We start from the raw sequence: 13,675 nt of genomic DNA, 5'->3' as shown, positions 1-13,675 counted from the left end.
TCCTTAAGATTTATTTATTATATATAAGTACACTGTCGCTGTCTTCTGACACATCAGAAGAGGGCATCAGATCTCATGGATGGTTGTCAGCCACCATGTGGTTATGAGGTTGCTGGGATTTGAACTCAGGACCTCTGGAAGAGCAGTCAGTGCTCCTAACCACCGAGACATCTCGCCAGTCCTGGAATTTGATTTCTTTTTCTTTTTTTTTTTAATAAGATTTATTTATTTATCTTATGTATGTGAGTACACTGTAGCTGTACAGATGGTTGTGAGCCTTCATGTGGTTGTTAGGGATTGAATTTTTAGAACCTCTACTTACTCTGGTCGGCTGCCCACTCAGTCCCTGCTTGCTCAGGCCCAAGATTTATTAACACTGTAGCTGTCTTCAGACACACCAGAAGAGGGCGTCAGATCTTGTTACGGGTGGTTGTGAGCCACCATGTGGTTGCTGGAATTTGAACTCAGGACCTTCAGAAGAGCAGTCAGTGCTCTTACCCGCTGAGCCATTTCTCCAGCCCTGTGGCCAGCTTCTTATCCCAAGACAGCAGATTCATCTCCCTTAGCATTGTGTCTGTTGTTTGCATGTGTTGGTTATCTTTAATAATGGCTTTCAGGATGACATTTTCAGACGTTTATAACATATTTCAATAATACTCACTTCTCTGTCCCCCTCTCTTGTCCCCCTCATGTTCCCAGTGATCCTCTTCCTCTTCCCAATTGGTAATCCTACTGTGTGTGTGTGTGTATGTGTACGTGTGTGTGTATGAGAGAGAGAGCAAGAGTGAGTGAGCGAGCGAGAGCGAGAGAGAGAGAGCAAGAGAGCACACTAGTGAGTTTCATTAGGGTTGTTTATGAATGAATGGGAGAGGGTTTCTTATTTGTTTATAGAAGCACAGGCTCCTAACAGTGGCTGCCCACTGAAGAGAACGCCCCGTCAACCACTGACTGTCGGTAAACCCTCAAAGAGGGATGTGTTCTCACAAGCCCCTTCCTCAAGACAGGCTGCTGAGGGGCTCAGCCATGTTCAGATAGATCCTCTATGTGTAATCACAGTGGCTGTGAGTTTGAAGTCAGTGTCCCCACTACTCCCTCCCCCGCTTTCTCTGGCACTTACATCACTCTTCAATATTCACTAAGCCGGGGAGGGGGTGAATCAAACACCCAATCTATGGCTGAATATTCAACAGTCAGTTGTCGTCATCACCTTTACAGTCCAATGTCTCTGTGTTTGCTGCTGACCATGGAAGCAGAAAGGAGCCTCAATAACCAAAGCTGGCAGCAGCCCTAATCTACGGGACGAACATAGTCATGTGGAAGGTAGCATGATGGACAGGCACATGTCCATTTAGAAAATAACAGCAATGGCTCCCCTGCTAAGGCCTGTAGCTTTCAAAACCATGGGCTATGACTGGCTTTATGGTGTCTCATATGACTCCCTCCACAACCTGCCCCTGGAGAGTGGGCCTTGATTCCAGCCAGTAAGTGGTTGGTGATCCCTATAACAGACTTACCACTATTGCCTCAGTGGGCATACCTTGGCTAGCCAGTACTGTCGCATACGAGGTCCATAGACAAGTAAGTCTTAGTGACAGACATTCTGACACCACGAGGGCTAGCCATCAGGGAGGAACCTTCCATCCAGTTCCAACTAGATTTGCCTACATCCTGCAGCTAGGATGTGTGTTCTCTTGAACCATAGAGTCTTAGCATTTTGTTCTGGTAGGCAACCAACAGCAGTAGGTGTATTGTTTTAGGGACCTCAAGAGGCCTTCTGGACAGACCACTCTTAGGGAGGCAGACCACACCTGATGCTGGAATTTTGATTTACTAAACAATGGCTTCTGGAAGCATCCCTCTAATCACTGGTATCCTTTGGAGAGTAGACTTAAGTTCCCACAGTCGAGCAGGGCACCACAGTGCAGTGAGCAGAGTCTGCCTCGGCCACTCACACTCTGGCAGGCAGAGTTTGGGAGTTTTCTTTCAATGTGAAGTTTGTATTGTAGCAGGTAGAGAAACGCAGAAATAGATAACACACGTGCAACTCAACATTTTACAAAGCAAACAGATCCATCCCACTAGCACACAGATGAAGAAACAGACTCCAGGGTCCTCTTCTAGTCAATTCCCCCTAGCTCAAAGGGCAGGTGGCATTTGATTTCCTATACCATAGATAGGTTCTTATGAGTATTTAACTTGAAGATGTGACATAAAGATTTACGTATACATTTGTGTCTGATGTTCCTTGGCTAGAACACAGTTCACTTCAAGGTTTGTATTTTTTCTTGTTGAGGTAAGAGCTGGTATATTTCAAGTTGGCTTCAACCTGGTTCTGTAGCAGAGGATAGTCTTGAATTCTGTATCCCTGTGTTTCCACCTCCCAGGTACTAAGATGACAGGTACACCACACATAGCCTCTGCCTCGTGGGGATGGAATCTAGCCACAGCCCCGCCTCCCTCCAACCACTGCTGGCTTATCTTCTTAATGCTCGAAGATGCTTGCTTGCATGACAGGTCACCAGGGTTCAGCGAGGCAGCTGAAATCATGAGCAACTGAACCCTGTGAGTGGAGACAGAAGTGCTTGTCTCTGCTTCCCCTTGCTGTAGCATTCTGTCAGGGGACAGAGAGATGAGCCACCCTAGCCATTACCGACTGAGAGTTCAGTGTGGTAAGCAGAGAGACTGAGAGCTGGTGTCCAGAGGGAGCTCCTTATAGCCCATGCTCACAGAAAACACACAAGAGTATTCTGTCCCGGATCATTGAGTAGGAAAGGCATTGTAGAGTCCACAGGCCATGGACGGTAGGATTTGCAGACACTTCTTGTCCAGTTTGCGACAGCTTGTTGTACACTCGTGGAGGGAAGTTTTCAGCTTGATAAGAGTCAAGGATCTGTGGAGGGCTAAGGTTTGGAATGAAGGAAAGATCTGTAAAAGTGGAGTAGCAGGTCATTTGTTATCTTCATTGAAGCACAGATAATTTAGATTACATTAAGACTTATATTAAGAATAATTCTACTGAGGGTGGGGAGGACTGGAGAGATGGCTCAGCAGTTAAGAGCACTGGCTGCTCTTCCAGAGGTCCTGAGTTCAATTCCCAGCAACCATGTGGTGGCTCACAGCCATCTGTAATGGGATCGGATGCCCTCTGCTGGTATGTCTGAAAACAGTGACAGTGTAGTCATATCTCTATAGATAAATAAATATTTTATATAAAAAAGAATAATTCTATAATTGATCTTTAGGTAAACCATTTCTTGTCCAGATACCTTGATGCAGACAACAGCTTTTCATCCTAGAAGAATAATAGATGTAGGATACATTCCACAGTCAAGGAACTCGGGCTCAAAATTTCTTTTTAGGGTAGAATTTAGCCAACTGTGTCTCATAAAATTAAAATATTACAAGATTTTTTTTTTTGCATTAAAAGAAAAGGTTTTCAGGGCAGATATATTAGGTCAGTGTTTCTTAACCTTTCTAGCACTGCGACCCCTTAATACAGTTCCTCATGTGGGATTCCCAACCATAACTCTAATTTTGCTGTTGTTATGATTTGCAATGTAAGTATCTGATTTGCAGGACATCTGATCTGTGACCCCCCGAGGGGTCACGACCCACATGTTGAGAACTGCTGCATTTGGAGTGTTGGCTGAGAAGTCCTCAGAGCTTTGCCCTGTAGACAGACTCCTGGGAGCTTAGACATGGAACTGCACGAACTGCACGCATCTCTGATGGAGATTTGGCTGTGGCATTCTGTGGTTCTTAAGCTCATTTGACCCTGAGCCCCTAGACTGAGGAATGTATCTGGTATCCTTCCTCAAGGATGATGTAGTCTGCATCAAGGTATCTGGACGGGAAATGGGCCACACCAAAGTCAATTATAGAATTAATCTTAATGTAATCTAAATTATCCATGCTTCAATGAAGATAACAAATGATCTGCTACTCCAAAAGGCTAGGAATGAAACATGGCAGAATTTAAACCAGTAGATGTAACTGCAATGTATCTCAGTATTAAAAGCAAAAATCAAATACAGGGAAAGCCAAAGAGTGAGGAAGGGCCTTGACCAGGTCTGCCTGAAACCCAAGCAGAGGCAGCTCGTGATTTTAAAAACATTTAAAATTAAAAATTCACACTGTAGGACCCAGAATATGAAGAAAAAAAACTTAAAAACATTTAAAATTAATTGTAAAAAAAAAAATATGAATGTTAGGGCAAATTCAATGATAAAAGGAAACTTTTGATTAAACAGGCTTTCAGAAAACATTAGGAACATCTTTCAAATCATTTCACAATGTCTAAATGACATGGTCACGTTAGGACAAACTTACCCAGTCTATGTGAAAATTAATCTTGAAATACCAATGGCACCAAGGGGACTAGAGATCACTATGGAGTAGCCGCTTGCAAAGGCATGAGAAACAATCCCCCACACACTGCCCACGTGCACACTCTACCTCCTGGTGTATTTCTGGGTAGCTCTGTAGGATGCCCAGGGATTCTGCTACAATCTCTGCAATGCTTCAGGTCAACTGCCTTAAGAAAAAAAATTAATCCATTGTTTAAAAAAGTCTTCAAAATGGCTTATCGAGAGTGAGAGAATTAGTTTCCACCAGAGGTGAGCTCCTTAATAGGTTATCCAAAATCAAGTGGTCAGCCCTGAAATCATAGACATAACAGCAATGGTAAATAGATGCAGTAGATTGTATATGTATGTATATTATGTATGTATGTATGTATATACATACATATATACACATATATATGTGCATATATACTAACAAAAAGATGCTAGGAATTTGAGAGGGAGGAGGGGAACATGGAGGAGGTTGGGGGGAGGAACAGGTAGGAGGAAACAATATAAGTGTATTTTAATTAAGAAATTAAGAAAAGAAACAAAATATGACCATTCTTCTATACAGAAACTCTCAGTTTAAAAGCATGGCAGCAGACATGGCAAATGCCCTTGTCCCTTCCCTGGGATGATGTCCTGGGACTGTGCAGAGAGCTATAATTAGTACCACAGACTTAAGGACTTGGCCCCCAGCTCTGCGGCTGGCTCTGGGGTTCCGCCACTCAGGACTGAGATGTGTTATTAGACAGCACTCAAACTTGGGGTTTGAGGTGAATTTGCATCTGCAGTTCCTCCTCCCTGGTAATGGGGTGGCGTCTGCTAACTTGTTACTCTCTGAGGCTATTTGATCATCTCTAAGATATGAATCATGACACCTCTTTGGGAAGTTTGGTGTGGATTAAATGAGGTTATACATGTACAATGTTATTGATCAAAATCCTCTCCAATCCTGATTAGTAAATCAGGTCCATGGGCAGGAACCTCATTTTTTCCCTCTGATATTATTTAATCAGCTTCTCTCCCAGTTCCTGTTCTGAGAATCGCCTCACCGAGTTACAATCTTGCCAATGGATCTTGAATCCTCCTTCTTGACTTTCAAAATACATTTTGAAAGCTAGCATCAGTGCCCACTCCCCTGATTCTCTTTTGCTTGAGGTATTCAGGTCCAGCCGGGCTTGGCTGCCTGCGCAACCAGAGTGGGATGGGGTGGGGGAGTTACCCAAGTGTTTTCTGGCCAGGGCTTATGCTTACACTTAAGGATTGAGAGCCTACAACAATAAGGACTTCACCTCAACTCATTTGCACATAGAGCATACAAGAAACTGGTTCAGCAGCTTAAGTCAGCGAGGGAATGAGCCTGTTTCTTTGAAAGCAAAGAAGTGCAAGCAGCCAAGCATGTGTGTTTCATCAGGGAACCCACAGAAACATTGTAGCATTGTAAGTATTTCTCGGTCCCTCCATAGAAACATTGTAGCATTGTAAGTATTTCTCGGTCCCTTGGCTGAAGCCCTGGGATCTCCGCTTTGATTTTACAGAGTATGAGTTTATAATTTTTCCTGTAGCCAGCAGATATTGAGTATTTTGGGCATTGTGCTGTGGGATTCTCATCTCTGCTGCTGGGCATGGAGCACCCTGGAGACTCTGAATGAGTGTGGCACTGTTCCAGCGAGTTTTTATTTACAAAACTGGTGCAGGCTGGATTTGACCTGTGTGCTCTACTTTGCCAAGCAGGGTTAGTAGACACTTGGGAGGCAGTTGAGACAAATGGGGAATGGGAGCGCCACAGCTGGGTATGAGGGAACCTCACAACTGCCTCTTTCTGGTTCTGGGTTGGAAAAGTTAATGATGGATAAGAACATTGGTTTAGTTGGCTTATGTGAGAATTCAGGATGGCAGCAGCGTCTGTGAGGCCTTCACAGGAAGAGCTGTTGGGGACTGTGTTTCTGCTCAGATGGGAGGGTATTCTGGGACTTGGAAGTCCAGGAACCACATGGCTCCGAGGGCAGAAGGCTTCCCAATGGAAGGGCATCCTGAGACTCTGGAGCTCAGGAGGGGAGCCTCAGCTTAGCTCCTTCTTCTCTTCTTCTCTTCACTGCTTCTTGGCTCCTTCCAATGAGAGACTCTCACCAGGCAGCAAATCTCACGAAGGGATTTTATTAGAGGTTTCCAGGGTATCTAAGGATGAATCCAGGGAAGGCTGCTCTCTGCTCCTGGGAGCAGAGCAGAAAGCAGGGAATTGAACAAAGGGTAGGGCTTATATAGGAATTTCTAGGGGGCAGAGCTTTTTAGGGCAGAAATTTCTAGATTGAGGATTGGTGGCTGGGTTTGGGGGTTTGGGGGTGGTTCAGGGATTGGTGAGTTTCCTTCTCAGGGATTGGTGGCTTTTTTTCACCCCCTTTTTTTCTACATCAGGCCCATGGTTAGGTTGAGAAGCACTTCCTGGCTGAGGCTGGCTTTGGCTGAGGCACTGTGTCTGTGGGGATGCTCAGGGAGGCTGGAGAGGAGGTGCTGCCGCTGTGGGCAGCTCCTTATGGGACAGCTCCAGCCCAGGCTTCACGTTTTTACCTTTAAAGCGAAGGCTGTGCTGCTTCGTGGGTAGAATGTGGTCCATGACTAAACTCTACCTGCCCAGGGCTTCATTCCTCCTCAGTGTCTGTCACCTCGCCACTTGTCACCTTGCCACTTGTCACTCCGCCACTTGTCACCCCTCCACTTGGGATCATACTATATGGGATGTGGGCAGGAGACAGATGGTGATCTTCTCATTCCTGTAGAAGTTCACAGTCGGGGAGAAGGGAGTAAGAGGAGGAGTGGATGGCATGTGAAGCCTGTCACTTCCCCCAGACAAGCCCTGCTTCTCCAGGAGCTCTGACTCTCTGCTGCTCACCCAGGCTCCACCCCTTCTCCTCCCAGCCCAGCTCTCCACTCCAGCCTGGCCGGGAGCCATGCCTTCCTTGCAGGCTTCCTCTGGGCCCACTCACCCACCCATTCACCGACAAGAGCTTTTGAGTGAATATTACACATAGAATTCTATTGAATTTAGGATTTGTAAGACATGCAGGATGATTTCAGTATTTGTGTGCATATGGTTAATTAATATACAGCTCATTACATTAAAAAATGAGAAAAACTGAGCATATACCATGTATTGCTCATTTTCTTTAATTCTGTTCCATTCTGTTTTTTTAAAAATTAAATTCTTGGCTAGAGAGATGTGTTAGTGGTTAAGAGCACTGAATGCTCTTGGAGAAGATGTGAGTTTGAGTCCCATCCACCTAGTGGCTCACAACCATCTGTACCTCTAGTTCCAAGGAAGACAGTGCCCTCTTCTGGCCTCTGTGTTACCTGCATGTCTGTAAGTGACACACAGTAAAAATAAATCTTAAAAATAAAAACAAACTAACAAAAAACCCAAACAAGTTTAGTGGCTAGGTGTGGAAGTGCACACTTTGAATCCCAGTACTCTGGAGGCAGACATGGAAGGATCTCTGTAGTTCAAGGCTAGCTTGGTCTATGCAGGACAGCCAGGTCTACACAGAGAGACCCTTTCTCAAAAAGCAAAACCAAAGCAAAACCAACCAACCAACCAACTAACCAACCAAGCAAATACATAAATAAATCTGTCCTGTTACAGGTAGTAAGTTTAGTAACCTTGATCCCTTGTCTAAGGTTGTATCTGTCAGAGTGTGCCACCTGCTCTGTAAGGGATGTCACCTGTGGCACGACTCTGAGAATAGAAGTCTTATTCCTCTATGACCTATGACGTTAGTGTCTGTTGGTGACTCTCGCTGAGTCAGTTACTACAATTCTGGCATTCTCTTACACTCATTAGCCGGCGGTTTCCTTTGCAGAAGGAGCCCTTCCTGTACTTCCTGAAGCGTCCGTGGGCTCCGGGATCTGATTTTATTTACTGTGTTAGGATCTATTACTGTAGTTTGAAAAACAAGACTGTTGGACATTGAGTTTGCACAAACAGTGAAGTGTTACATGCTAAGTGTACAATTTGATCAGTTTTAAAGAGGGCATCGGATCCCCTGGAACTAGAGTTACAGATGGTTGTGAGCCGCTCTGTGGGTGCTTTGTAAGAACAAGTGCTCTTAACTGCCGAGCCATCTCTGCAGCCCATGTTTTATTCTCTTTAATAGCAAAGACCAATTTTTCATCCTTGTTCTTTTTAAGAATCCTACCACAATAGCACTACATCGGACACCTTGGGCACATGTCCCTGCCCACTTACGTGAGCCTTTTAGCAAGCTTTCTCCCCGAGAAGGGATTTTTTTTTTTAACTTTTCATATTTTCATTTCTCCCCCAAGGTATATTTATCCATTTCCAGTAAGACCTCTGGTTGGTTCTGCCTCGCCAGTTCTGGACTTTGCCAGTCTGCGTGTATGGTCAGGTGTAATTTGAATTTAGACTTAACCCTGTGGAAAGCAAGCCACAGCCTCTCCTTTTGGGTTCAGGTTCCCCAGCTTTCAATTTGTGATTTGCGTAGGCATAGGATCTTTCCTTGTCCTTTGGTGTTCAGTGTCACTTTCTGTCATCAGAGCCAGCCTTAGGCAGAGGGCAACCCTGTCACCATCCTACATGCCCTGGGACATACGAGAGGGGAGGGAACCATGCCCCAGGGCTTCTGGTCCTTTTGAACACTCATTTCTTTTTCTTTCTTTTTCTTTTTTTCTTCTTGCTCTGGCCCCTCTCTCTCTCTAGCCCAAAGATTTATTTATTTATTATATGTAAGTACACTGTAGCTGTCTCTAGACACTCCAGAAGAGGGCATCAGATCTCATTACAGATGGTTGTGAGCCACCATGTGATTGCTGTGATTTGAACTCAGGACCTCCAGAAGAGCAGTCAGTGTTCTTAACCACAGAGCCATCTTTCCAGCCCCTTGAGCACTCTTTTTCATACCTAGTTTACAGTGACCACTCTGTGTTTCTATCCTTAAATGACTGTCAGAACTTACTTAGTTTGAACCACAATGTCTTCACGTCCCGGCCAGCAGGCTTATCATTCTACGCGTGTGTCCTCTGATAGGCCAGCTCGTGTGCAAGGCCTTCCTACCTTTGTTTCATCCTGAACATCAAGCCTCAGATTAAACGCCTGCACGGCTGGCAGGCAACTCTTCCTCCTGGTTTAGGAGCTGAGGCCGTTCTTTGCAAGCGTTCTGTTTTTCCTTCCCAGGTGTTCGAAGCTGTGATTTCATGGATCAACTACGAGAAGGAGACTCGCCTAGACCACATGGCAAAGCTGATGGAGCATGTTCGGCTCCCTCTGTTACCGAGAGATTACCTGGTCCAGGTGAGTGTTTTCGAGCTCAGCCAGCCAGAGGAGCACGAAGGGAGCTCTGGCTATGTGGTGTGGCTGAGGTGTTTCGTGAGTCTCTGTGGGGGCGGAGGGCATGGACTCCCTGGATCGTGAGTGAAGTACAGACAGGGAATGTGAAAGCACAGATGCGAGCAGGGGATGTGAGCCTCCAGTCCACCCAACAGCCTTGAGCTACCTCACTGTCTTCTGGTGCTCCTGATGTCTTGGATGCTGCAGCAGATCTATGACGAGCTGTTGCAAGGATTCAGGAACTCTTAAGTATCTGGGCGGGCGGGCGGTCAGCACAGAGCCTGATAGAAGGGACGCTCAGTCTGAGTTGGTTTTCTCTGGGAAGGACGGAGAAAGAAGAGGCATTTCCATAAAATCCTCGTGCTCCCTCTGCTGTGATCTTAGGCAACCTGGAGTCCAGGTCAGGAGTGTGAAAACCGGCTCTTCCTAGATGCATCCAGTGTGTGTTCTACTCCCTCGGAAAGAAGAAAGAAAGATTAAGAATTCTGGGTGCACTTGTGTCTTCTCATTTAATCCCTAAACAGCCCCTGGAGGCAATGATTATGGGCCTCTCGATATCCACCCATCTTTTTTCTTTTCAATTTGGGGGCTTTGAAGCTTGGAGACTGGGGTTGGTCTGTAGCCCCAAACAGCATGAGGGAGTCCGGGTTGAGGTCCACCCTCACTTGGCCCTGAAGCACACACTCCGGCTAGCGGCCACCTCTGATGACGTCTGTATTGTTTATGCACGGGCTGGTTCATTTTGTGCAGTAGATGGTGCCAGATGTCCTTGAAATCCTTCAGATAAGCGACTTTAAGGAAATGCCGAGGCAAGTTGGTCAGCCCTCAGCCATTCCTGAGGATCGAGGAGCGTTCAGACGCCAGGGTGAGAGAGGAGGTTGAGCAGCGCCACCCAGCCCTCGGCCCTCATCACTCCCTGTCGCATCTGACCCTAAAACCACAATCTCTCTCTCCAGTCAAAATAACACCAGCCCTGATAGGGCTGCGTGGGAACAAGAAGGGACAATCCACAAAGAAAGGCCTGTTACGGTGTCCAGGGGGTGCTGGCTGCTGTTTTACTATCTGGGGCTCCAGGTGACATTTATTCCATGAGTACGTGTGAAGTCCCGTGTGCCACGTTCCTGTTGTTCACAGGCTCAGTGACAAGCTCTGTGTGTCTCCTTGTGAGACCCCTTCACAGGTGCTTAGAAATGTGCTGGAAGTTTCCTCAGTGCTGCCACCTGGTGGCCACATGCGTCGATTCCCCTGACCTGCCTGAGTTACCAAGGTTGTGGTCAACCCCACTCTGTCCCATGGAAACGTCCTCCAGCAGCGACTGTTTCACAGTGAGGATGGGTGCCCAAGGGACTGGGTTCCACAGAAAGCTAAGGCAGCTTCCGAGACCCCCACGACAAAAACTTGTCAGAGACACGGGCTTATTCTGGTTACCATCGGAAATTCAGGTTTGCTTATGGAAAGAGGGTGAGAGGCCAGAGAAAGGTTCTATGGACCCTCTTTTAAAACGGACTTTTAGCAGGCTTCGTGAGGTAAACTCCTCTAGGAAAGGATGCTTCGTTAACGTTTATTTGACCTTGAACTTAAAGGAGCAGCTCCTCCCTCCACACTAGCCGCCTTCCGGCTTCCGAGTTGCTAAGTTACCCGGCTCCTAATGGGCATTGACAAACGGCGTCCAGATGTATACCGTACTGTCATGTGATACCGGTTGTGAGCCTCCTTGTGGGTGATGGAAATGGGTCCCAGGTCCCCCTGAGAGGGTAAGCTGGTGCTCTAACCACTGAGCCACCTCTCCAGCCCCCATCGTGATCATTCTTAAGGTGACAGCTCAGGGGCACTGTTTCCCCTGTGCGCACCAGCACAATCTGTATTTCTAAAGGTTGCTTATCACCCTGCGCTGTAGCTGCACCCATGAATGCTAACTCCCTGGGGCCTTTCACACCAAAGGGGCTCTTTGGGACCGGCTGCCCGAGCCTGGATACCCTCCTTAGACATTTGTGATTCCATCTAATGGGAGGGCGAGAGAAACTTGGAATTCTATGTCTGGGAAAAAGAAGGCTCCGGAGACAATCAATCTGTCTTTCCTGCCAGCTTCAAGCTGCCAGAAGACGATGGCCCCAGCCATATGTTCATTCCTCACAACTGTTGGGCCCAGGAGACACTTGACCAGGTCTTCTTTGTACATGGCTGGCTTGAAGGCTTAGTGAATCCAGTCTCATTCTGCAGCTGGACTTGAGCGGCTCAGATTAGGGGCCTTGTGTCCATCATTGTGTTCCTCAGGGCTAGCACCTCACAAATTACTGAGTTTGTTCATGTGATGATGTGCCCATTTTATAGATGAGGAGAGTGAGGATCAGGGGTTCAATGTGGTGGAACAGGGCTGAGAGGCGGGACTCTGTGTGGTAGTTTGGAACTCTGTAGGCCTTTCTCAGAGTCTGAGGTGGTGTGGGGTAGAAGGGATGGGTGAGAGTTGGGAACGTCCCAGCCTGGGGAGAGCCCCCACTCTGCTGGAGCCTCACCCGTGCGCTGTTACCCCCAGACAGTCGAGGAGGAAGCTTTGATCAAGAACAACAACACCTGTAAGGACTTCCTCATCGAAGCCATGAAGTACCACCTCCTGCCTCTTGACCAGAGGCTCTTGATCAAGAACCCCAGGACCAAGCCTCGGACTCCAGTCAGCCTGCCCAAGGTAAGCCCCAGCCCAGCCTGGGCCTCGGCTCAGGAATGCCCAGGGAAAGTGGCTTCCCCCCAGCCTCAGTTCATTCTGGCTTCCGGTTGCGTTTACGACCCAAGAGATGGTGTCTGCCGGCTCCTCTTGAATTTGCTAGCGCAGCAGCGGCTGTGAGCCAGAAGCTTGCTTTGCTTAGAGTCTCAGGGTGGCCACAGCAGTGGTAGGGAGCTTCCAGCACGCTGATGTGTGCTGTTCCAAGAGAGGCAGAGGAATGGGGCATGCTGGAGTGTAGGAGTCAGGACACCCCCAGTCTGGTGCCTTTCCTCACCTGGGAAGGGATATGAAGGACAGCTGGGGCTGACAGAGCAGACATCGGGCCTCAGGACAGTGGAGTGGGTGGAAAGTCAGGGAATGAGAAGGAAGAGTCTGGGAAAAGGAAGGTAGGTGCTAGTGGGTGCTGAGTGCTTCTCTCTCTCTCTCTCTCTCTCTCTCTCTCTCATCTTCATGTCTCTCACTGGTGGTCCCTAGGAGTCCTCAGGCTCAGCAGTAATTTTCCCACTCTCTTAACACCGATGTGGGCTGGGTGAGCGAGTGAGGGTGGGGCTGGGGGAAGTTCTCAGTTGACCCGGCAGGGAAGGGAGGGCAGGGAAGGGAGGCCGGACTGAGCCCATTGACACAGCAGGGAAGGGAGGCTGGACTGAGCCCATTGACACAGCAGGGTGCTACCAGGGAAGTGTTTAGGATGAAGTTCTTCCCATGTGTCAAACACCTCGCTGAGGGCACAAGGTTGTCTTAGGGTTACTACTGATAGGATGATGCACGTGGCCAGCTACAACCTGGGGGAGGAGAGGGTTTATCTGGCTTACACTTCCACATCACTGTTCATCACTGAGGGAACGGGAACTCAAGCAGGGCAGGAACCTGGAACAGGAGTTGATGCAGAGGCCACGGTGGGGTGCTGCTTACTGGCTTCCTGCTCATGGAGGAGCTCAGCCTGCTTCTGACAGAACCCAGGACCAGCAGGCCAGGGGAGGCACCAGCCAGACTGAACCGAGTCCTCCCCCACCTTTTCCTGTATGTGGGATCTTCTGTGAAGGCTGAACCATGTCGCTTTGCACCCACTAAAGCAAACGCTACAAATGGAGGGTACGGAGCAAGTAAGCATTGGCGTAGTGCTGGGTCTAGGGGGCTTTGCGGTATGTCTATACCATGCCCACTTCACGATCCGCTGTTAACGGTCTCTGGAATAATTCTGTTTTTGTAGTGCGACTATATCTGTGTCAAGTACTCTTTATTAAATGACATGTCTTGCCGGGCAGTGGT

General features: G+C 47.6%; 1 protein-coding gene across 5 annotated transcripts in view; it reads left to right on the top strand.

Annotated features, from left to right (window-relative positions):
* The window catches only part of Klhl3 (kelch like family member 3), a 118,529-nt gene that overhangs the window by 80,146 nt on the left and 24,708 nt on the right, over positions 1 to 13,675 (top strand). For all 5 annotated transcript variants that reach the window (XM_029468306.1, XM_029468307.1, XM_029468305.1 and 2 more), the window contains exons 7-8: positions 9,535 to 9,651; positions 12,221 to 12,370. In XM_029468306.1, the coding sequence (XP_029324166.1) occupies positions 9,535 to 9,651; positions 12,221 to 12,370 (267 nt within the window). The remainder of the gene's footprint in view (positions 1 to 9,534; positions 9,652 to 12,220; positions 12,371 to 13,675) is intronic.

The sequence above is a fragment of the Mus caroli genome, chromosome 13, assembly GCF_900094665.2.
Source record: "Mus caroli chromosome 13, CAROLI_EIJ_v1.1, whole genome shotgun sequence".
NCBI classification, from domain to species: Eukaryota; Metazoa; Chordata; class Mammalia; order Rodentia; family Muridae; genus Mus; species Mus caroli.
This window is presented reverse-complemented; position numbering and strand designations above follow the sequence as displayed.